Source organism: Chaetodon trifascialis, chromosome 2, assembly GCF_039877785.1.
Source record: "Chaetodon trifascialis isolate fChaTrf1 chromosome 2, fChaTrf1.hap1, whole genome shotgun sequence".
Taxonomy (NCBI): domain Eukaryota; kingdom Metazoa; phylum Chordata; class Actinopteri; order Chaetodontiformes; family Chaetodontidae; genus Chaetodon; species Chaetodon trifascialis.
Window position 1 is genome coordinate 24,422,504 of NC_092057.1, and position 21,182 is coordinate 24,443,685.

Consider the following 21,182-nt stretch of genomic DNA (forward strand, 5'->3'; position numbering starts at 1 on the left):
GTACAAGACATGTGTATGTCTGTAAATGTAGCAGGGAGATGATTAGCAGGGTATATTTTATGTAAACATTTGAAATGTGCTTCCTTGGCCTTCTTTGAAATACAGTCCTCATAAGGTTAAAGCTCTCCAGTTTATGTTCTCCTGCAGAAAACCTTGTCTCTCAGTCCACTTTTTTTTTTTTAAGTTCTGCGAATATGCTCATTGTTAGACTTGATACATGTTATCTCAGTGCCACCCAACATCAGTCAGGCTGTCTCATATTGTTCTTACTATAAGTGTAGTGGTTTGAATGAATTCATCTGAAGAACAACATATTTCTAAATTCATCGAAAGGACTGAGAATAAGAATCTCTGAGAATCTCTCTGGAAGCATTTCAGGAAACAACAGGATTTGTTCCTTTTTGGCAACAAAATTACATGACAGTGTAATTTGGCATGAAATACCAAACTGAATCAGAATTTGTAAGAAACTTTTTACAACTGGAATGTACAAATGTGTAAAGTTAATTTGATTTATTCTTCCAGATAAAATCAAGAAAATCTTTACTTCTGCGGCTGTTGATAGGATGCCAATTATCTATGAATAAAGGGACTTTATCAGGTTTGGGGACAGGAGATATGATGTCTTGTGTCATGGCAGCCACAGTTTCTTTTTGACTGATGCAGTCATTGTAAATGGGGATTATCGGAATTTGTATAATTTCCCAAATGTGTGTAGAAAATTCAGCAGACCACCAATTCCTGGAATTTTTCCATTTAATTTTCAACACAGAGACAAAATTAGAAATGAACTTTGGATCTTTACAATGAGCTCCTTCATTATGGACAGTTACTGATTTTCTTTATAAATTTCTTTTCTGAGAAGATAAAAATCATTTGTGTTCTTTTCCCCTTCCTCTCTCCTCTTGGCTCCAGACTGCTCCTTCAGTTCAAGTCCTTCTTCAAAGGATACTTTCTTTTGTCAGTATAAGGTTAAGTTTGTGCATCAAAGTCAGCCTCTTACTTTTTCATTACGTTTCTTTATTCTTTTAATAGCAACATTAATATATATTTAATAGAAAAATTTTAATAAAATATCTCACCTTATATGTAAAGAACTGCATTTTTTTCCTGTCATAACTGCCATGTTTTGTTTTGTTTTGTTTTGTTTTGTTTTGTTTTCCAGCTTGAGAGAGGGGCCAGATATATTTTCAGGCTTTTTAACAAAGTATTTCTAAGTGCTTTACAAAGTCACCTCGACTTGCTAAATCAACAAAGTAACTGATTTTTCGTGAGAAAAAAATCTGGCAGAATTAGTATTGCAAGCAGTCTTTTAATATGTCTTTAAAACATGTCCAAAGGGTACATTTGACTGTTTGTCTTCTCGACTCGGTCGAGCAAAATGCAACCGCCGCCATTTTGAAAGGTGTCGGAGCTTCCGTCACCACGTGAGGAGGAAGCGGGTGAGGAGAGGAGACGGAGCAATCGAGCGGAGCGGCTGAAGCAGGCGAGTCAGAGCCATCACTCAACTCTACTCGTCTTGACTAGCTGGGCTAACTTTAGCTACATGTGCTGAGGTCGAGGGGGAAGCTGATCTCAACTGCAACGATGCCGACAGTTACTTTACCGCCGAAGGAGAACGCTCTCTTCAAGAGGATTTTGGTGAGTTGATTGTTAAGGAGATGCACACCGATAGCTGTCGTTCACAGAGACAGCTGACGAATTTAAAGATTCATCGGCGGCACTCTGTGTCAGTGTAGCTCTCCGGTAGTTAGCGTTAGCATCAGTTTGTTAGCAAAATGGCATCATTGAATGGGTTAGCTAGCCCGGCCCTGACGTGCGCTGTCACTCTAACGTAAAGCCAAAATGGTTGTTCATGACTTTGTTGTGATTCTGACAGATGTGTCCATTGCGATTAAGATACATCATTAACGTCACTGAACACACCGTGGTGATATTTAAAATTGCCGGACTTGGCTAGTTAGTTGCGATAGGCCTCACCCCTTGTTAAAGACAACAACCAATCGCTAAACGCTAGCTAGTGTCCACGATGGCTAACCCGCTAGCCCATGTAACCCTCACGTATGTTGTTAAATTGGTTTCCCAGCCTACTTTTAGAAGTGTTTTGCCAATTGTTTGTTGTTTGCTGAAAGCACAGCAAGTGTCTTCACCGGAATGTAATTGTACATTTAATTTTGTGTCAGACGTGGGTCATGCTAACCTGCTGTGCGTCCACAGCTCACTAGCTGCCATTTGACGTTGGCTAATCAGCTAACGCTTGTCAGCATTTGTTAGAAATCTTGGTTTAGCATGTTAAATTAATGTCAGTCTGAATCTGTCTGTGTGGGACTTCGGTCTTTACACACTGCCATCACCGGTATAGGTTAGATGAGGTCAAACTGGTTGTGCTTGTGTGAAAACGAGAGGAAGTAAGGGGGAACCTGTGTGACTGTGTCAGCATATCTGTAAGTGCCTAAGGCCTGCTGTGCTCTGGCAGCTAGTTAGCTGACCATCCATCCATCCCTCTGTTTTTTCCATGTTTGAGTACTTGTGTCGCCCCGCTGTTTATTTTCTATCTACACACAGTTCTGCATTGTCTAGAGGAGTGGTTGAACAGGTGTGGGTGAAGTCTAGTTCAATTTCTTTTCTTTTTTTCTTACCGAAAACTTCTTTTGCTGAATATTAAAGAAGTCAACCTCTTGTGCCATAACTTACTCATTTGTTGTCACTGCGTGTGTTGTTCAACATCTTGGCATGGACGTCTACATCTTATCCAGGAACTGTGTGAGCTACGTTGGTAATGGCCATTTTAACGTCACTATCGGGTTCAGATAAACATCATTGTTTAGAAAGGCAGGGGGGGCTCTGCTGGGAGTTACAGCATTTTAATCAGCACATCGGTGGAGGGCTGGCATGCAGTCGCTCTACCTCTGGCAGGAAAAGCAGACCTGTGACCTGCACCTGATCTTGAAAAGTTGGAGCCTGTATTTGCTGCATACCTCAGAGGGGGTATTGCTTTTCCTCAAACTGTTGTCGTCCAGTCACTGTGTAATGTCTGAGATGAAATTTAGTTTTTCTGATCAGACACTTAATAATTGTATGATTTATCAGCTTTAGAATAACTTAAATGATGGCACATTTTTCTGTGGAACACAGTGCAGAGTTTGTATAAAAATCTGTTTGTGAATAGCAGCTGAGATTAAGGTTTTTTTTGCATCAGGTAATTATGCAAGCAGCATTTAACAGAAAATGACAGAAAAGCCTCCAGCACCATACTTATACTATAGCTACATAACAATCATATTGTTTTAACTTGTGCACATGATTGTATGAGGCTGCAGGTTCAACAGGCTTCTGGTAGTCTTTGTTTCTGCAGGTGCATCTGTGACAAGTATAAGAGTGCATAAATGGCATTTATCAAAGTTTAATGGCACTTTTTTTCAATTAAGCATCATTGTTCAACACTTATCTATAATAAAATGAGCTGACCTTTAGATCTTGTTTCTAGTTAAGGAGACTTCTGAAAGCTCTGAAATTGTTGTGTGAATGAGAAAGCCCGGAGTAAAATTACTGTCATTAACCTTTCTGCACTGAGGATATGATGTGAGAGTTGAAGTGGTTTTCTCTCTGGCTGTAGTCAGGACTGGACCACACCCCTCGTTATTTTTGCTTTCCCAGACTGAGTACCCAAATGCATTATTAGAAGTTGGCAGGTCTCCAACTTGTGCATGGCACTGGAGTTGGATGAGGTTCCGTTTGTTCTTTTGTTGTAAGGGGAAACACCTTCCCTTGCTCATTAATCTCATTAAAATAGCAGTTTTCATCTGTACTGCATTGCAGTCTTGTTCTTGCATGAAAACTTTTCTGCTGTATTTGAATTTAGAGGGTAGTGAATCGCAACCAGACACTCATTTTTGTCTTCCTAAGCTGCACCAGCAACAACTTTGTAACAGACAGAGTGGTAAAGTCAAAAATACAACTCTAATGTTCACTTCACAGTCGTGGCGACAGAAGAGAAAAAAATATTGCTGCCTTGCAACTTTTTAGACTTGTGATATCCCAACACAAAGGCATATAAACCACTTTGTGTAGTGTCTTGGCATGTGATAAGCCTTCAGACTAATGAATGTAATTCTTTTCACTGGACTGCCTGGTATTTCATTTATTTTCACTGATACCTGTAGCAACAAGCCCACACCAAAGGGCAGCCAGCATGCTGTGGGACAGGTTCAGCTCAGTGGAACTGAGTTTCACTGTTGAAGTGTTTTATCCAGGACTGTCCAGATTTATTGTGGATAGTATTTGTTGCATAGAAGAACATAGGTGCCAGGACCGTTAGGCTGTCACACAAATATTGTTTAGTATGATTACAAATAATCCATTTTCTGAAAGCTTACACGTCAGTTCCCTAATTTGCTGAAACCCAACTCCCTTTTAATTGAACTACCTTCTAAGGTAATAAAGTAGGTTAGCACCACGCTGCTGTGTGAGAAGTTGTAGTACAGTTTTGCCCCATCCTGCTTAGTTGCCCTTCACTGATATGAACGCTTGCACATTGCAACTACAAGAATCTTCCTTGTCACTACTTTCCCTCCAAAATGATGCAAGTGTGGCGTCAGTGCTTTGGAAGAAGCTTTTCAGTTGTTCTACGTTTGCACAACTTGCAGCGAGCCCTGCAGCTTAAAGCCACCGCTCTGACAGATTCTCTCTGTAACTCAGGGGGCCGAGTTATTTTGGGCGAGGAAGAGAACATGCTGGATAAGCACAGCTGCTTGTGTTAATGTTGCTAAATTTTACATTATACATACAGTACAGTATGTGAGTGTGCTAGCATCTGTGTACTTGCTTAAAGCACGTGTTTTGAACTGACACTCGCTATAGATGTTGCTGACGGATTTTCTCTTGTTGCCTCTGTCAGATTGTTTTAAAAGTACAATGTCACAATGATGAAGGCATTGGTTTCACCCTATAATGAAGCTGTTACAACAAATGTCATATACCTCCAGTGTTCTTCTTTTTCCCAGCAGAAACACATTCACCTGTCTAATTTTAATCTGACTTTATTTAGCTCAATAGCAATGAAGGTGACATTACATATCTACTCCAAACACAGTTTCCAGTGAAAGAAAAGCATACCTTCCTATCTAGTTGAACTTGAGGACAAGTTCTAAGCTTCTGTGTGTTTTTGCACAAAGCGAGAGCTCAGTTTGGTTTGTTTTTTCAGAATAGAGAGAGGAAGTTATTTTTAAGGACCCAATGCAAAGCTGAGACTTAATGCATGGCTGTCATTCTGCTGATTGTGCAATGAATGAGGACAATGGATTTCTGAGCTGAACCAAAGCTTTTCACTGGTTCAGGTTCATCTTTTAATCTTTGCCCAATTTCTCTCTGTTAGCCCATTAACAGATAGTCTTTTGACACATATGCAACTGTTATATATTTATGTGTTTATGCACAATATTGTCTCACATTATTCCTTACAGAGTTCAGTCAGAGTACTGTATGTAGATGAAGCAGCACCATCGAGCAGCTGACAGGACATGAGCCCGTCTCCTCTGTCCTCTAGCCCTCAGTCTGTGCTAATGGTGCAATCCTCCGTGATGTTCAACAGTGAATTACTTGAAATTTCATAACCGACCTTGGCACCAATATATGAGGTTGACGTCATCTTTTTCACCATTAGTGAAGTCGATGGTGGGACAACGAAATGCCATCTGCCGGCTGACTCTTCCTATCCCTCTCTCTCACACAAATACACACCACACACGCACACACCACATACTGTCTCCTCTGACAGTCAGTGATCAGTTTAAAAAGAGAGGTGGTGTAGTGTTGATTGTGCAACAGCGAACTGAAATATAACTTTCGGGCAAAAAGTTGGTAATTCCTTCAAGGTGGTTTGATACTTTTGTGTCTTAGTAAAAAGTCTGTTTGTGCATTTAAGCTTAGGTGTGTACAGAAGGCTTATACATGTTAACCCTGTAGTGCATTGTCTGATAATGTTCTCTTGTAATTATATCATTGCTCACGAGTTTACCTTACCAAGACTTTATTTTTCCACATTTTTTTAAATGTCTTTAATGTAATTTGTAGAATGTTGTAACATACACATCCCGCTCCTGGTTCCAGGTTCCACCTTGTATTTCACCAGTATTGATCACAAAAAAGTAATATAACTGTAATATCACTCTTGTTCTATTGCCCTAATGTGACCTCTGCATCCTTCCTTTGACAGCGATGTTACGAACACAAGCAGTACAGAAACGGGCTCAAGTTCTGCAAACAAATCCTGTCCAACCCCAAGTTTGCCGAGCATGGAGGTAGGCTGCAGATGTGTGGATGTAAGGATGGAAATATGCACAAAAAAAAGCTCTCTCATGGTCATGTATGACTGTCTGCTGTACTGTTGTCTCCCTCCAGAGACCCTGGCGATGAAGGGCTTGACCCTGAACTGTCTGGGGAAGAAAGAGGAAGCCTACGATCTGGTGAGAAGAGGCCTGCGCAATGACCTCAGGAGCCATGTCTGTATCCTTACTTATGGCATGGCACACATCATTTGTGTGGCCCAGTCACCTCACCATCTCTGTGCACTTCTGTCTGCCATTCGAATAGTTTGATAAGATCAGATTATATGCAGGAGATTGTTTCTATGTTCCCTAACTCCATATGCGCCCCAGGCTGGCATGTATACGGCCTACTGCAGCGCTCGGATAAGAAGTACGATGAGGCCATCAAGTGTTACCGCAATGCTCTGAAGTGGGACAAAGACAACCTGCAGATCCTCCGAGACCTGTCCCTGCTGCAGATCCAGATGAGAGACCTGGAGGGCTACAGGGTGAGGACTGACAGGGGGACTACGAGTGGATGGTGTCTATGTTGTTAAAAAATTATTCTGAGATACGTTTTAGATCGTCAGGATTAAAACCCATCTTCATCCATCCTGCCCCACTGGGAGAGGGTCTGGGCGCAGGGTTGGCAGTAGAGCAGCACGCCTTAGTGTCCACACTTGGTTGTGGCAGCTTTTCTGTTTAATACAAGAATAAAACAAACTTGAATGGTCTGTGGTAAAACGTCTTTCCAGAATACGCTGCCATCTGCCGCTTTGCCTCGTCCAGGCCGCAGTGTGGCACTGATTTGGAGAGGACGGCGCCTATCAGCAGGCATATATCAGGTTTCAGTCAGTCTTCATAATGTAGAACAGCTCTCCTGGGACACAGCCTGGGATTTAGATGCTTATGTAGTGCGAGGTATGAAATGGCAAGATGAAAGTCTGGTTGAGAGGATTAAAAATATGGATGAGAGAGGCAAAGGGGGAGGGGCTGTGTAGGGTTTTTTTTGTTGTTCTCCCTGAGCCAGCTAGTGACAACCTGGTGTTAAAACCATGAATCAGCAAAATTTCTCCTCTCTGCTTTGTGCTGCCAACCTATGCCTTGTTTCCTCCTAGTTTATCCTCCCAGCTAGACGTCACATTCTGAATCCTTCAGGCAACATATGAGCGTCATCACACAGAGCACATGAGCTAAGTTCAGCGGTGTTTCACCCTGTTGGTTTTGATGTTGAGCACGGCTAAACAGATCTGTGTTTGCCTGTCTTTTCCACAGGAGACACGGTACCAGCTGTTACAGCTGCGTCCGGCGCAGCGGGCCTCCTGGATCGGCTACGCCATTGCCTATCACCTCCTGGAAGACTATGAGATGGCTGCAAAGATCATCGAGGAGTTCAGGAAAACACAGCAGGTTAGTACCTATCATAGTTAAGTGCATAATGTCTGTTTTTCCTCATCCTTCATGCATGAACTGAGATGTGTTTTTGGGATCAGAATTGAGAAAGTGAATGAACAAAGAGCCTGAATACAATACTAAGTAATTTTGTGTATCGCAGATGGTCATGTTTGTTGTTATGTAGTAGGTGTCTGACTCGCTGATTGATGCATCTGAGTTACAGTGCATGCTTTGAGGCCAGCGAGTCCTTCCCATCAACAGAGCTTTTAGTTTTTGGGTGTTCTCTCTGTCATCTGTGCGTTGGTCACAACTACAATAGAGTTCACTTTCTCTCTCTGGCTTTCTCCTGATAAGACCAGTCTGCTTCCTGTCTTTGTGCTATCTATGTAAAAGAACATGTTGGTGTGATTAGGCAACTGCACATAAGCACCAAGAATGAGGCAGAGTTTCCTGACCTGCATGGATACAGAAGTCCACCCAGCAGCGCCGCTAGCTTTTCATTATTGCTTGCTGATTTCACTAACACCTCTATGCTTGTCCAGACGTCTCCAGACAAAGTGGACTACGAATACAGCGAGCTGCTGCTGTACCAGAACCAGGTGCTGAGAGAAGCAGGCCTACACAAGGAGGCCCTGGAGCATCTGTGCAACTATGAGAAGCAGATCTGCGACAAGCTGGCTGTGGAGGAGACACGAGGTGGGTCCCTGTGCTCCAGACCCAATCCAACGATGTCACACTGAAGCCAGAACCTTGGAAACCCCTTGTTAGCCATTGTTTACTCCACATGGCTCAAGTGAATGTAAGGGTAAACATGTGTATCATAGATGGACAAAAAAATGTCCAGCCCCTTCAGTAACGCATCCTCCCCTTCCTTATGATCTGAAAAATAATTGTTAGATGCAAGTTAACCTTTCAAAAATCTACATTGTAGGCACATGTACACACACACTGTCTTGATATACAATTGGACCAGAATCAGTGTGAACAACTGCTGTGTGTCACTAAGAGAACGTCAAAAGTGAGATGACTGGTTGCATTTGGAATAATCTGGATTTCTGCAAGATTCATATGAGTTCATATTTATTTGCAATGTTAAGCCTCTCCAACTTCAAACTGTGGGTTGTTGCTTAAACTTGAGCAGTCTTCCGCTCTTTGTGTGTACCTTGACACCAGAAGTCTTCACTCATGTTTCCACAGGTGAATTACTGTTGAACTTAGAGCGTCTGGACGAGGCAACAGAAGTCTATCGTCGTTTGCAGGAGAGGAATCCAGAGAACTGGTCCTATTACCGCGGCCTGGAGAACGCCCTAAAACCAAGTATGACACTTTTGCCTAGTCCACACATACATGAGTATTTTTCAAAACAGATTTTTCTGTGTGTTTTGGCCTTTTGTCCACACACAAATGCAGTTTTAGGTCTCAGAAAACGGAACTTTTGCAAAACTCCTTCCAGGGTGAAGATATTCAGAAACTCAGTGTGTTGAGTGTTTGGTTTGTGATATATGTGACTGTGTGCTGTTATCTCTTTTGTTAACATGAGGCAATTTTATGCAACAGTAGATGTGGCCAAAATAGACCTGTTGCTGACTTTGCTAACAGGATGCATGTTTATTAATAAGTGTACATTTATCCCTACACTTTTTTTGACAGAAGCTTGAGAATGCAAGTCGTAGTTGTCATGTGTGCAGCAGACATGCAGCAAGAGGCAGAAAGAAACATGGCTGTACTTCCCAATGCTCGACTACAATCAGTAGTGTGGAAATACTTCACCAGAGCAGTCAATGATGTGTTTGAAGAGTCATTTTCTATGTGATGTCATGTTAAACAAACAGAATATAAGGTATTTGCAAAGAAGAGACTCCTGTTATACCTGCACAATCGCCTTGTTACTGCAGTCAAACAGCACGTCCAGCTCAGACAAACTCGCAGTGGTTTTAGTCCAATCAGATCACAGTTCATTTGTAAACAGCCGCTCAGAGTCAGTTGAGGACTCTGCTGTTTCATGTCTGCCCAGTGGTTAATGAGTGAACAAGAAAAATCTGTCCTGCAATTAATCAACCAGTCGACTTTTTAGGAGTATTTGACTGAAGTGCAGCAGTTGTGAATTTTGTCAACACAACTGAATTTTTGTGTTTTGTTGTTTTTTTTTCTCCAGGCAGTGTAGAGGAGAGATGCAAGATCTACGAAGACGCCTGGGAGAAGTTTCCCAAAGGACTGGTTCCTCGCCGACTGCCCCTGACCTTCCTCTCTGGTGTGGCCAATAACGAGTCTCCTTTCAACTAAAACAGTGACTTCAGTCAACATTTCCATCCATGACGTAGGAATAAATGAACTAGCTAGTAGCTGTATTAAGCTTCAGTTGTTTGATTGTATTCATGCCATTTGGGTCTGCAGTTTGTTTGTTTTTTGTTGGTCTTTGGTTTTTTTAAATCATTTTTGACCATGAATGAAGTGAACTGTGTGATGGAGGTGGACTGAAGTTTTATCATCTTCTCCGTCTTACTGTTTTTCTCCACAGGGGAGAAGTTCAGAGAGTGCCTGGACAGGTATCTGAGGATGAATTTCAGTAAAGGCTGTCCGCCCGTTTTCACCACCCTCAAATCACTTTACAACGACAAAGAAAAGGTGACGACACTGCTGCTGGACATGTCTGATGACTGATCTAAAACTGAGTCACTTTGCTTTAAAGCAGCTTACATAGTGCACTGAAGGAGGAGAGGTCAATGTGAGGGAAAGATTCTGGTGTATTAGATGAAATTGTTCACTCACAGATGCATGCTTCATTCTGCAGGTGAGATAAAATGCTGTTTCCTCTTTGTCTTTGCAGGTGGCAATAATAGAGGAGTTGGTCGTCGGCTACGAAACCTCATTAAAAAGCTGTAGAATGTTCAACCAGAACGGTGAGGAGATCACTTCTAAATCAGAATGATGAGAAACAATTTGATGTCTTTCTAATCATCAATGTTGAATGTGCAGTGTAGCTTAATGCTACGGCTGTACTACAGCAACAGTCTTTGAGCCGCTGCTTTGTCAGTCGGACAGTGGAAGAGTAGCTAGTGTGTGTGTTTATCCTGCGCAGCCAAACAAACGTTTTTTGTTTTAATTAAGAAGTCAGTCAAAAATAATTGCATTCATAATCCCACTCATTTCCAGCTTACATTTTTAAGACTTCAGTCTTTTGTTCACGACCCTCAAGATATGAACTGACACAGTCTCTTTGCACTGTCACAGATGACGGTAAGGAGGAACCACCAACCACGTTGCTCTGGGTGCAGTACTTCCTGGCACAGCACTACGACATGATTGGCCAGCAGACGCTGTCTCTAGAATACATCAACGCGGCCATCGAGAGCACGCCGACACTCATTGAACTCTTCCTTATCAAAGCCAAGATCTACAAGGTGACATATGCCACTTATTTGTACATGTGTTTACTGTTGTTAGTGGGGAGCGTCAAGTTACCGTGCTCTGGTCGTGACTGTTGTGTTGACCTTCATGCTCCTGCAGCATGCTGGGAACATCAGAGAGGCTGCTCAGTGGATGGATGAAGCCCAGGCTCTGGACACTGCCGACAGATTCATCAACTCCAAGTGTGCCAAGTACATGCTGAAGGCTGGCATGATCAAAGAGGCCGAGGAAATGTGCTCCAAGTTCACGCGGGTGAGAAAAACTGAGCGTGGGCGTGCACCCAAGCATGCACTGGCAGCTGACACGCTGAGGAAAGTGTTTGAAAATGTCACAATAAACTCAAGTTTGAATTTCTTGTTGAGACCCTCGTGTCAGTTTCCTACAAGCTGAAATATGTGAGGGTGGAATTCTTTCTTTACAGATTAGTCACTCATAGTAGATTCCCACTTCTTCAATAACAGCAAGTCATTTATAATAGACTTAGGAGGCAGTAATGTTCATGACAAGGGCAACCAAAAAAAAAGCAAATAAATAGAGTGTTTGTGTTCATTTATGTGTAGTGTGCGTTTGAAGTTGTAAGATAACTGGTGTCTCTGTTTGAGTGGGTGTTTGTTTATACGTATGATCGCAGGAAGTGGAGGCTGAGATGAGTAAGACACAAAACCAAGTGAATCAATCACATTTCACTTCAAAGACAAATGTTTCACATGTGAAGTGTTTTTACCTTTTTTACTCAAGGTGCATAATTTAATCAAACTGACTTGAATACATTTAAAACTAATCAAGTATTAGGAAGTAACTGTATGTTCATATGTATTGATGGTGTAAATACATTTGTTAGGGTTTAAATGACAAATCTTGAAATGCTTTGTTCTGAGGTTCGCCTCTGTCTCATAGTATTACAAACATTTTACTTTCTTTTTTAAATTGTTAATTTAATGGTAACAGTTTTAGGTCTAGATGCACAGGTCCTTACAAATCAAGATAAAAACTGAAGGATCCTTCATGTTCTCCTAACAGTCCCATTAAGACAGCATTAATCTCTTGGTGCCTTTAATGAAAATAACAAATGCATCTGCAAATGAGTTCACACACAGGGTCAACTGAAGTGAGCCTGGTCATGAGTGACAGTAATTCTAGAAATGAATCATCTTATATCTGCAATAACACTGAATGACTGTTTAACAAACGTGTTGGAATGATACTTTAGCACGTTTACTGTTTTGTTGTAAACGTTGCTCATGCGTGTTCTGTGCTTTGTCCTCGTCCAGGAGGGAGCGTCGGCAGTGGAGAACCTCAACGAGATGCAGTGTATGTGGTTCCAGACGGAGTGTGCGCTCGCCTACAAGAGCATGAACAAGTTTGGGGAGGCTCTCAAAAAGTGCCATGAGATTGAAAGGGTGAGTCCTTGTTATCAGGGATTACACTTGGTCTACTATTACATTCAATGTTTGAATGAGACTCCTTAGCTACCCACATGAAATTGGTTTATGTTTCATGTATGGACCAAATCCCTGATTGTGTTGGGTTTCTTACTTTTATCAGCATTTCGTGGAGATCACAGACGACCAGTTTGATTTCCACACTTACTGCATGAGGAAGATGACGCTACGCTCCTATGTGGACCTGCTGAAGCTGGAGGATGTGCTCCGGATGCATCCCTTCTACTACAAGGCTGCCATGACGGCCATCCAGATCTACCTGAGCCTCCACGACAATCCCCTGACTGACGACAGCAAGGAGCTGCAGGCAGACACTGGTGAGAGCCAGAGCGTGCGTGTGTGCGTGTGTGCGTGTGTGCGTGTGCGTGTGCGTGTGCGTGTGTGTGTGTGTGTGTGTGTGTGTGTGTGTGTGTGTGTGTGTGTGTGTGGAGAGACTCATGGAGTCCCATGTGTACTTCTGGGGTTCCAATATACTACATTTGAAACGGACAGAGAAAAAGAGGAAATCACTACATTTTGTCCATCCTCTCTCTTCTGTAGCTAATCTCTCGGACAAAGAGCTGAAGAAGCTGAGGAACAAGCAGCGAAGAGCCCAGAAGAAGGCCCAGCTGGAGGAAGAGAAGAAGAACGCAGAAAAAGAGAAGCAGCTTAAGAACCAGAAGAAGAAAAAGGAGGATGATGATGAGGAGATTGGAGGACCTAAGGAGGAGCTCATTCCTGACAAACTGGTCAAGGTTAGAGAGAGAAACCGAATCAAAATCATGAAAGCTTTGTCACAAGGTGGTGGAAAATTGTCTTTGTGGAATCAGGTGATGATTTGTCTGTTGTGCCTCTGCTCCATTACTTCCTGTTTACAGGTGGAAAATCCACTGGAAGAAGCCGTCAAGTTCCTGATGCCTCTCAAACACCTGGTCAAGGACAAAATAGACACACACCTTCTGGCCTTTGAGATCTACTTCAGGAAAGGTTTGCAAGCGCACTCGTTTAAATCATGCATCACTGACGTGTCTTTAGTTTTTACCGTGTTGATACTCTCTGTCCTTTATCTTTCATTTCTGCCTCACACAGATTTACAGTCCGTCTCCTCTTTTCAGAAAAGTACCTGTTGATGCTCCAATCAGTGAAGAGAGCGTTGGCCATTGATCCGGACCACCCATGGTTACACCAGTGTCTAGTACGCTTCTTTAAAGGAGGTACAAGAAAGCTCATCATTCACACCTCATTGCATCATCATCAAAAATGATCATTCCCTGTAATATCACAGATCATGTCGCACCCACCACCCTTTCTAGCCCTATATCCCCTCACCATCATTGCTCACATCTCTCCTCATCTTCTTTCAGTCTCGGAGAGCAAGGAGCTGCCAGAGGTGGTCAGGACGGTGCTGAAGCAGGAGATCACCCGGCTGTTCGGGGACAGCAACGCCAAGAGCTTCAACCAGGCCTACCTCAGCAAACACTCAAACTCCGTACCACACCGACTGGCTGGTAAGCCACACACAGTCATTAAAGGATCGCTTCGCATTTAGTTAGTGAACCTTTTTCCATGTGTAAGCTTCCCCCCATTGCTCTTCTTCATTCTTCTTTCTGCAACGTCTCCTGTATGCCTGTTGTGTCGATGGTTTTTTGCTTTTAGTAAAGAATAATGAAGACTCTGACTGTGTTTCCATCATGAACATCTCCTCAGCCTGGAGCTGGTGCTTTTATGCTGAACCTCAGACATTCTACATCTCATCTCTGGATATTTCCATCTTTAGTTCTGTTTCCTGTTTATCTCTAATATGCAGGGTTGAGCTTCCTTTGCCATCAGACTTTCATACATGGCTCTCCCCACACTCTTCTTATATGCATCACACTGCCACATTGAGTCTGTTTGGTTCACAAAAGAAATGTGGTTTTCTCTTTCTCAGTCTGACTTTCAGGTACCAAAAACAATCTTAGCTGTTCGAGTCCGTTCCTCCTTTGGTTTTTCGGAGCTCTGTCTCTTCTCGCTCTCACTCTTCTCTCCCTCCTGCAGCTGCTAAGATGATGGTGTATCTGGACTCATCGACAGAAACGAAGGCAGCAGAGCTGGCCACTGCACTAGACGAGTCACTCGACAACAGAACCATCCAGGTGTGCCTTCATGGATTATGCCGTGTGATGACTGTCTGATAAAAAGCTGGAATTCATGTCATCAATGACATCACCTACATGTATTGAGCATCCCATTTTTCTTTTTCAGATCAGCACAGAGGTCCTGGAGTGTCTTCGGAGTGGCATCCTGGGCGACTGTAAAGAGCTTGCGGAGTCGTACCGCGCTGAGTGTCACAAGCTTTACCCCTACACGTTAGCTTTCACGCCCCCCGGATATGAGGAGAACACAAAGATCGCCAACGGAGACGTTTCCACGGAAACAGAGGAGCTAGCTAATGAGATGTGAGCGCAACAGAACAGCGGATGAGAAAAGGAATTGGGCCGAGCACGGAGCCTTGCGGTACGCCTGACAGCCATTTTGTAGAGCCAGACGCAGGAAGCGAAAATTTGGGTGTTTCGTTCTTTGGCTCAGCTTAATCGGGTCTGACCTGGCATGGCTTGGCTCTCTCCCACATGGTGAAAATCAGGACTGTGTGTGCGTGTGCTTGCGTGCGTGCGTGCGTGTGTGTGTTTGTTGAGAGCATGAGTGCAGTTGTGTATATTTGTGGGAAGGGGGGGGGAAGAGGAAGATAACAGAATGGCCATTTTACTTTTTTTAATAGCGCTGACAACCATTCTGAATATGAAAACAAACAATAGTTACTGGCAAACTGTCGGGAGAAACTGTGACGGACTAACACGGACTATCGGTTTCCTCGGAAATGACCAATAACGGTGACCGCAGCCACTTGAGTTTGACTCGGTGCTGCTCTGACATGCCTTTGGCATACTGTGTTCCCCTTATTTTAAAAAAGCTAATTTAAATGAAAATAGGACACGACTGTCACTGGGGGACGGGAGGCTGAGCTGAGTGGATCTGATCTGTGACAGATCTGTAGGAAGCTGAGCAGGAAGAGTTACCGAGGACCCGGAGTAGACACTGCGGACATCCAGCGACCACAGGTGCATCTGTATCTGCTGTAACGCTCCAGTAAACCGCTGAGCTCCTCAAGGCAGCGAGGTGCAGTGGAGTGTGTGAGGAAGGCCCGATCTCTGCGGGAGCATGGCGCCAACAACGTTGCCTCACTTGTGAACAGTTCTTTTGGTCAGGCTGTGCTTCCCTCATCCTTCTGGTTCAACTTGGGAATATGTAATCCTCTGTCTGTTATCATGGAGCACCTTGTAGCACAGCTTAAAAACTGTAAAGGTCGTGTGTTGTGCTCCTTTTCAAATACACTGCTACTCTTAACGTTTTTACGTAGTTCTGAGAGAGTTGGATAGATCTAAGCAATACCCTAGACACCTTCCTGTCCATAATGGATCAATGACACTCTTATTGACGATAATGATTTCCAGATGTGGTTGAAGTGGTTAGGCTGAGCTTCCTGGCAGAGTCACTCGTGTTGTTGCTGTTGTCACTGTTAGAAACGGTTTAATCTGCATGTACACAGAGACTCTAACAGTGCAAGTGGAAAGGATCCTCCAGGCCGTCCTGCTTCAGAGGGCTCTTCTCTGCTGAATAACAGTGGCTCCTCTCCAGGTCAGAGTTCAGCATCCTTGCCCGAGGTGACAGAAGGCGACTAAACGTATGAGCACCTGGAATTTGTTGTTTTACTTTTTCTGTTGCCCCCTTTTTTTTTCTCCTCCAATAATCTCTCTTCTTCCCCTTTTTCCTCCACTTTGGGTTCTAATGTGAAAGTTGAAATCTGAGATGGTGATGTATGATATCTCTGGATTTTTGTATTAAAACCAAATGAAAAAAAAGGTGGACTTCTGCTGTGCGTCTGTACGTGTTTCTTCTGTGAAGCTCGCTGACCTGCTGCTGTGTCTCACTGATTCAGGGTCAGACTGGGTGAGCTGGAATCGATCAGGTCAGGCTCCGAGCATTGTGGGTAAGGATGATGTCACAGTCTTCATCCTCAGATGTAGCCACTGAAGGAAATACATTAGGTTTGTTAGTTGACAACAGAATTTTGTGTTTCTAACAGAGTTTGCACAAGTCAGACTAAGCAGATTCTAGCAATCACTTTTCCAATATAAATATAAACTTCAGTTTGTTTCTTGGTCTCCTGCTGCAATATTTCATTCCAACACAAAAAAGATGTAAGTGTGGGTTACAACAGGTGTTCCTCTTTGACTGTTCAGACACTTGTGAGCACGTAGAACACCAAAGAAACAAGACGTTTGCTTCATTTTGTGTCACATGGGAAAACAGTCTGTGTTGTTTGCTCATTCATGTATTTTGTGAGCTGGGTGACAGGAGGTGCTGAATATGCAATGCAATGAAGTTTACACACTTGCTGCCTGCTGAGGTGAACTTAGTCACATCATGCCTTGGCTCATGTTTGATTTGTGGGTCTTCTGTTTGGACTTTTTGTAAGATGTCACCACCACACATTAAAAATGTTAACTTTTTAGGCCCTCGTATGCTCACCACTGCTGTGTCCATGATCCATGAGGAGCATCAGCTGCTCTCTGACTCCCATGTGATTTCTCTCCTTGACTTTGTCATCAATGTCCTCCAACCACAGCTGGTGTTTTCAGGAGGTTTGCAGCACCATAACAAATGTGTGGCCTGCTGCTGAGTCACACATTGTTTAAACCAAAAACCTGTGTGGAAATGACACCTCTCAGGAGAGCAGTGTGCGGAGGTTAGTGGGACAGCAGGACTGAAGAGGCCACATATATGACTGTATAGTAACGCCACCAGTAGGGGGCAGCAACGTGTTCCGGTGACAGGACAGAGTAAACGCGGGAGCTGCTGGGGCGTTGAAACAAAGCAAATGTCTAACAGACACAAAGTTGAATTCAGAATTTGGTGGGAATTCTCTATTCTATAATAATCAACTGATTTCTGTGTCCAGCCACTAATAAGCGGATCTTTCTGTGCTGCTGCCTTCTCAATGAGGAAACAGAAACATATTATGCATAGTCATTACTCAGGAAAAAAAATCAAATTGTCAAATGAAATGGTTGAGGGACTTTTCAGAGGAACCCATCATGTTCATGTGTACTGAGGCCATGTCTCCACCCTCAGGCTCTAATCATCACCATGCTGCCGTCAAACGTCAGACTCGCTCTCCTCCTCACGTTTACGCTGCTCAGCGCCAGTTTTCAAGGAGCGTTTGGGCGGTTAGGTGTCACTACAGCATCAAAAGGCGGTGTCGTCTCCCTGTCAACGTCCAGCTGTATTTCTGTTCAGGCCCGGTGAAGCTGTGTCTGCAAAATTCTTCGAGATACTCTTTAACGCCGAGCGCGTTTGTGCGCTTTGTGTTGTCTTGTCAGTGAACGAACGACGGGTGGATGGAGTCATCTCTGGAGTTTTCCAACTCTTTGGGCAGCGTGTCCTCACTGCTGACACGCTGCCGGACCTTTAAAGTGCTGGTGATCGGAGACTCCGGGGTGGGGAAAACCTGTCTCACACATCGACTGTGCGCCGGGGAGTTCCTCGGGAGAGTGGAGGCCACCATCGGGGTGGACTTCCGCGTGAGACAGCTGGATGTCGATGGAGAGAAAATCAAGGTATTATCGGTGAAGTTTTTGCATCACTTCAAACAAAAGAATGAACGTTTAGACTGAACAGGCTGACTGTGCGCAGGACTGTGCCAAACAGCTATTTTTACGCACAGCGATACTCTAACAGCTTTTCAAGTGTTAATAAACTGACTGCTAAGGAAGTTATGCACGGAAATTTGGATCTTCCAGGTTGAATGTGTATCACTTTTAAATTTTTTAATGAATTCAGTGCTCTTCAGGGGCCCAATCAGCCAGGACAAACCTTCAAAAACACCAGGGAATCCGTGCGTAAATATTCCTGTTAGACTCCTCCAGTGTGTCTGCTTTTACCATATTTCATGCTGCATTTTTATCTCCTCTGTTACCTCTAAATGTTCGTTTAATATGTCCTGCACTGCAGTGTGGCTGTGCTGAGTTCACACAGTTATTTGTCTCAGACTGAATGCCAGATAATTCTCAGGATGACAGAAAATCAGCAGATCTGCTTGTGTTTCCAGAACTAATGCAGTCTGTAAATCACTTAAGGGATGACATGCTTGATTTTAGTGGCATGTCAGCTGTTTACATCAATAGCCTCATAAATTCACGTAATTCTGCTTTGATTTTGAGTCTGGAATGTGATGTGACGCAGTGCTGTAGGTTTAATTTCAACCCCATTGTGTAAACAAGATAAGGGACTGGATGATTCTATCTTAAATCTGTGGGTGTTATTGTTGGTGCTGTTTCCTGAGTGTTTTGAAACACCACATGACAGAGGAAGTGTCTGCCAGTGGTGACTGAGGATGTTGATGGATGTTGATCAAACCTGTTTTTTATGCAGTTACATTTCATGTTAGCAGGGATGTTTATAAGACTTCTGGGGCAAGTCCAAGACAAGTCTCAACTTAACCAAGTCAAATCTGAGTCCAAATTAAATCTCAAGTCAGTCGAGTCAAGTTTCATGTGGGGGCAAGACCAAATCAAGTCACCAGTCCTCATCAGTTTTTAAGGCTGTTCAAGCTGACAATTAAAGTCATCTGTTTGTGTTATTTTGTATGTGTATGTTATGTGTCAGGTGTATCACTTCTTTTAGAGAGTCACATGGTCTATCTCTGATTTGAATTGACATTTAGATCTTGATTCGTACACTCAGACCAAGACAAAGCCACCGCAGAGTTCTGACTTTCTAACCAGCAGATCCACATGTATATTCCTTTTCTTTGTTCCCTCTCAGTGATGATTCATCGCATGTTTTTCTGCCTGCTTTAGGGTATTTCAACACGGAATTTCTTTTCCTGTCCGTGCCTTCCAACTCATTCATTTCCTCTTTTTTTGTCTCGACCACCTTCCCGTCAGCGCCATCATGAGAAGTGCCTGAATGTCAGACTCTCCCTTTCTCCTCTGCTTTCTCCCTCACCACCAGCTGCAGCTGTGGGACACAGCGGGACAGGAGCGTTTCAGAAAGTCCATGGTGCAACACTACTATCGTAACGTCCACGCTGTGCTCTTCATATATGATGTCACCTGCCCTGCAAGCTTCAGCGGCCTGACGTCCTGGATAGAAGAGTGCAGGCAGAACTCCGTCAGACAGGAAATCCCCAGGTAACGTCATCAGCTCTCTCTCTCTCTGAACCTTTTCTGTTCAATCAACATCAACCGTTTCGCTTTTCTGCACAACTCTTAATGTCCTCTTCTTTCATTTGTCCCCTTTTTCTTGTCCTCCTCACAGGTTCCTGGTGGGTAATAAGAGTGACCTCCGTGACCTCCACAGGGCCGACGACCAGGTGAGCCAGGAGCGGGCGATGAGCTTCGCCAAAGCGCACGGCATGATGTTTTTTGAGACGTCCGCTAAGAACCCGCCAAACAAATACATGAGCGGTCAACGAGGTGATGGGGAGGTGCCATATCAGCAGGACAAGGTGGAGGACATCATTGTAGCTGTTGGTGCCAAACTGAAGAGACAGAAGAAATCTTCAGAAGCAAGCAGCCCGCCGCACAGCGGGTCCTTTAAAATCCCAAACAAGAAGAGACCAGAGAAAGAGCTGTGGGTCTGCTGCTGAGAGGGGACTGTGGGCCTTTTCAGATGGAACAATGTGACGCTTTAGCTCTGTCCGAGTGTACTGTTGTGTGTGAGTGTGTGTGTGTGTGTGTGTGTGTGTGTGTGTGTGTGTGTGTGTGTGTGTGTGTGTGTGTGTGTGTGTGTGTGTGTGTGTGTGTGTGTGAGAGAGAGAGAGAGAGTGTGAGTGAGAGTGTAAGGGTGTGACCACATTGTGCCTAATGTTCATTTTTAACCAAAGATCAAAAATGCAAAACTTTTACGTTTGACACACAGTTGCTGTTTGCTGTTGCTGTTGTTGGATATGTGAGATGGCCCACTTGGAAATGTTGTGTATATCTGTGATTTTATTGTTTACAATAGCTGGGAAATAAAGAACTGTGAATGTAAACATTATTTGGTGGAAGCTCTGATCCAGGTGACCTTCTGTGTGTATTTTCAGCATGTGTGGTCTCACTGGGAGCTAACCGTGGCTACTTTTGGTGGGTTTCAAGAATTTGAGTTCACTTGAAAGACATCAGCTGATGTGTCATCAATGTTTCTTCAGACTTCCATATTATGCTGCGCTAAATCAGGTAAATTGGAGGAAAAAAATCTGTTTCCCTGTTATAATTAAGACTTGGATATTGACATACATGTCAGTCTGGACATTATAGTGACTCCAGTATGATATGAATGCAGTAGGAGTGTACATGGTTTGCATGATCTTTACTTAGTGGACCTGAATTTGATCTGCATCATGTGGACTCTACCTTGATGGTGGAAAGGGGCGTTTAAAGACATGAGACTCCATAAAAGCTTGGTACTTCATCCAGGCGCGGTTTCACAGGGTGTAGCAGTGCACGCTTCAACAAGCTCCATGACTCAGCCCATGTGGGCACTTTATATGAGAACCTGTGTGCACCTTTGTAAGAATAAATATCCTGAATTATTTTGGTTTGATGGAAATGAAGCTGGGTTGAGTGGC

At 43.6% G+C, this 21,182-nt stretch overlaps 2 protein-coding genes across 4 annotated transcripts; both read left to right on the plus strand.

The window, feature by feature from the left end:
• The first annotated feature begins 1,445 nt into the window (after nucleotides 1–1,445).
• naa15b (N-alpha-acetyltransferase 15, NatA auxiliary subunit b) lies at nucleotides 1,446–16,438 on the plus strand. 2 transcript variants are annotated; one of them, XM_070988607.1, is made up of 20 exons: nucleotides 1,446–1,641; nucleotides 6,215–6,299; nucleotides 6,400–6,504; nucleotides 6,657–6,814; nucleotides 7,581–7,715; nucleotides 8,243–8,396; nucleotides 8,898–9,017; nucleotides 9,856–9,951; nucleotides 10,219–10,325; nucleotides 10,528–10,600; nucleotides 10,932–11,101; nucleotides 11,208–11,360; nucleotides 12,380–12,508; nucleotides 12,654–12,867; nucleotides 13,091–13,284; nucleotides 13,408–13,516; nucleotides 13,645–13,743; nucleotides 13,894–14,037; nucleotides 14,567–14,664; nucleotides 14,774–16,438. In XM_070988607.1, the coding sequence occupies exons 1-20, from the start codon at nucleotides 1,588–1,590 to the stop codon at nucleotides 14,969–14,971; spliced, it is 2,595 nt and encodes an 864-aa protein (XP_070844708.1). In that variant the 5' UTR covers nucleotides 1,446–1,587; the 3' UTR covers nucleotides 14,972–16,438. The 2 variants fall into 2 exon arrangements, with proteins under 2 accessions (XP_070844708.1, XP_070844718.1); XM_070988617.1 differs by lacking the exons at nucleotides 10,528–10,600; nucleotides 10,932–11,101; nucleotides 11,208–11,360; ... (6 more) ...; nucleotides 14,567–14,664; nucleotides 14,774–16,438 and having other exon boundaries at nucleotides 1,492–1,641; nucleotides 9,856–10,017; nucleotides 10,219–10,290.
• Nucleotides 16,439–17,773: 1,335 nt separating this feature from the next.
• On the plus strand, nucleotides 17,774–21,182 carry LOC139344694 (ras-related protein Rab-33B-like). Of its 2 annotated transcripts, none has more exons than XM_070983041.1 (3): nucleotides 17,774–18,186; nucleotides 19,583–19,761; nucleotides 19,889–21,182. In XM_070983041.1, the coding sequence occupies exons 1-3, from the start codon at nucleotides 17,968–17,970 to the stop codon at nucleotides 20,217–20,219; spliced, it is 729 nt and encodes a 242-aa protein (XP_070839142.1). In that variant the 5' UTR covers nucleotides 17,774–17,967; the 3' UTR covers nucleotides 20,220–21,182. The 2 variants fall into 2 exon arrangements, with proteins under 2 accessions (XP_070839142.1, XP_070839151.1); XM_070983050.1 differs by having other exon boundaries at nucleotides 17,823–18,186; nucleotides 19,589–19,761; nucleotides 19,889–20,323.

Bases quoted from the DNA above. Each gene is read 5' to 3' on its own strand.
- naa15b (XM_070988607.1), top strand. From the start codon at position 1,588: ATGCCGACAGTTACTTTACCGCCGAAGGAGAACGCTCTCTTCAAGAGG. The intron at 12,509-12,653 runs GTGAGTCCTTGT...TACTTTTATCAG, and splicing joins AGTGCCATGAGATTGAAAGG to CATTTCGTGGAGATCACAGA. The intron at 14,665-14,773 runs GTGTGCCTTCAT...TTTCTTTTTCAG, and splicing joins TCGACAACAGAACCATCCAG to ATCAGCACAGAGGTCCTGGA.
- LOC139344694 (XM_070983041.1), top strand. From the start codon at position 17,968: ATGGAGTCATCTCTGGAGTTTTCCAACTCTTTGGGCAGCGTGTCCTCA. The intron at 18,187-19,582 runs GTATTATCGGTG...CCTCACCACCAG, and splicing joins TCGATGGAGAGAAAATCAAG to CTGCAGCTGTGGGACACAGC. The intron at 19,762-19,888 runs GTAACGTCATCA...TCCTCCTCACAG, and splicing joins GTCAGACAGGAAATCCCCAG to GTTCCTGGTGGGTAATAAGA.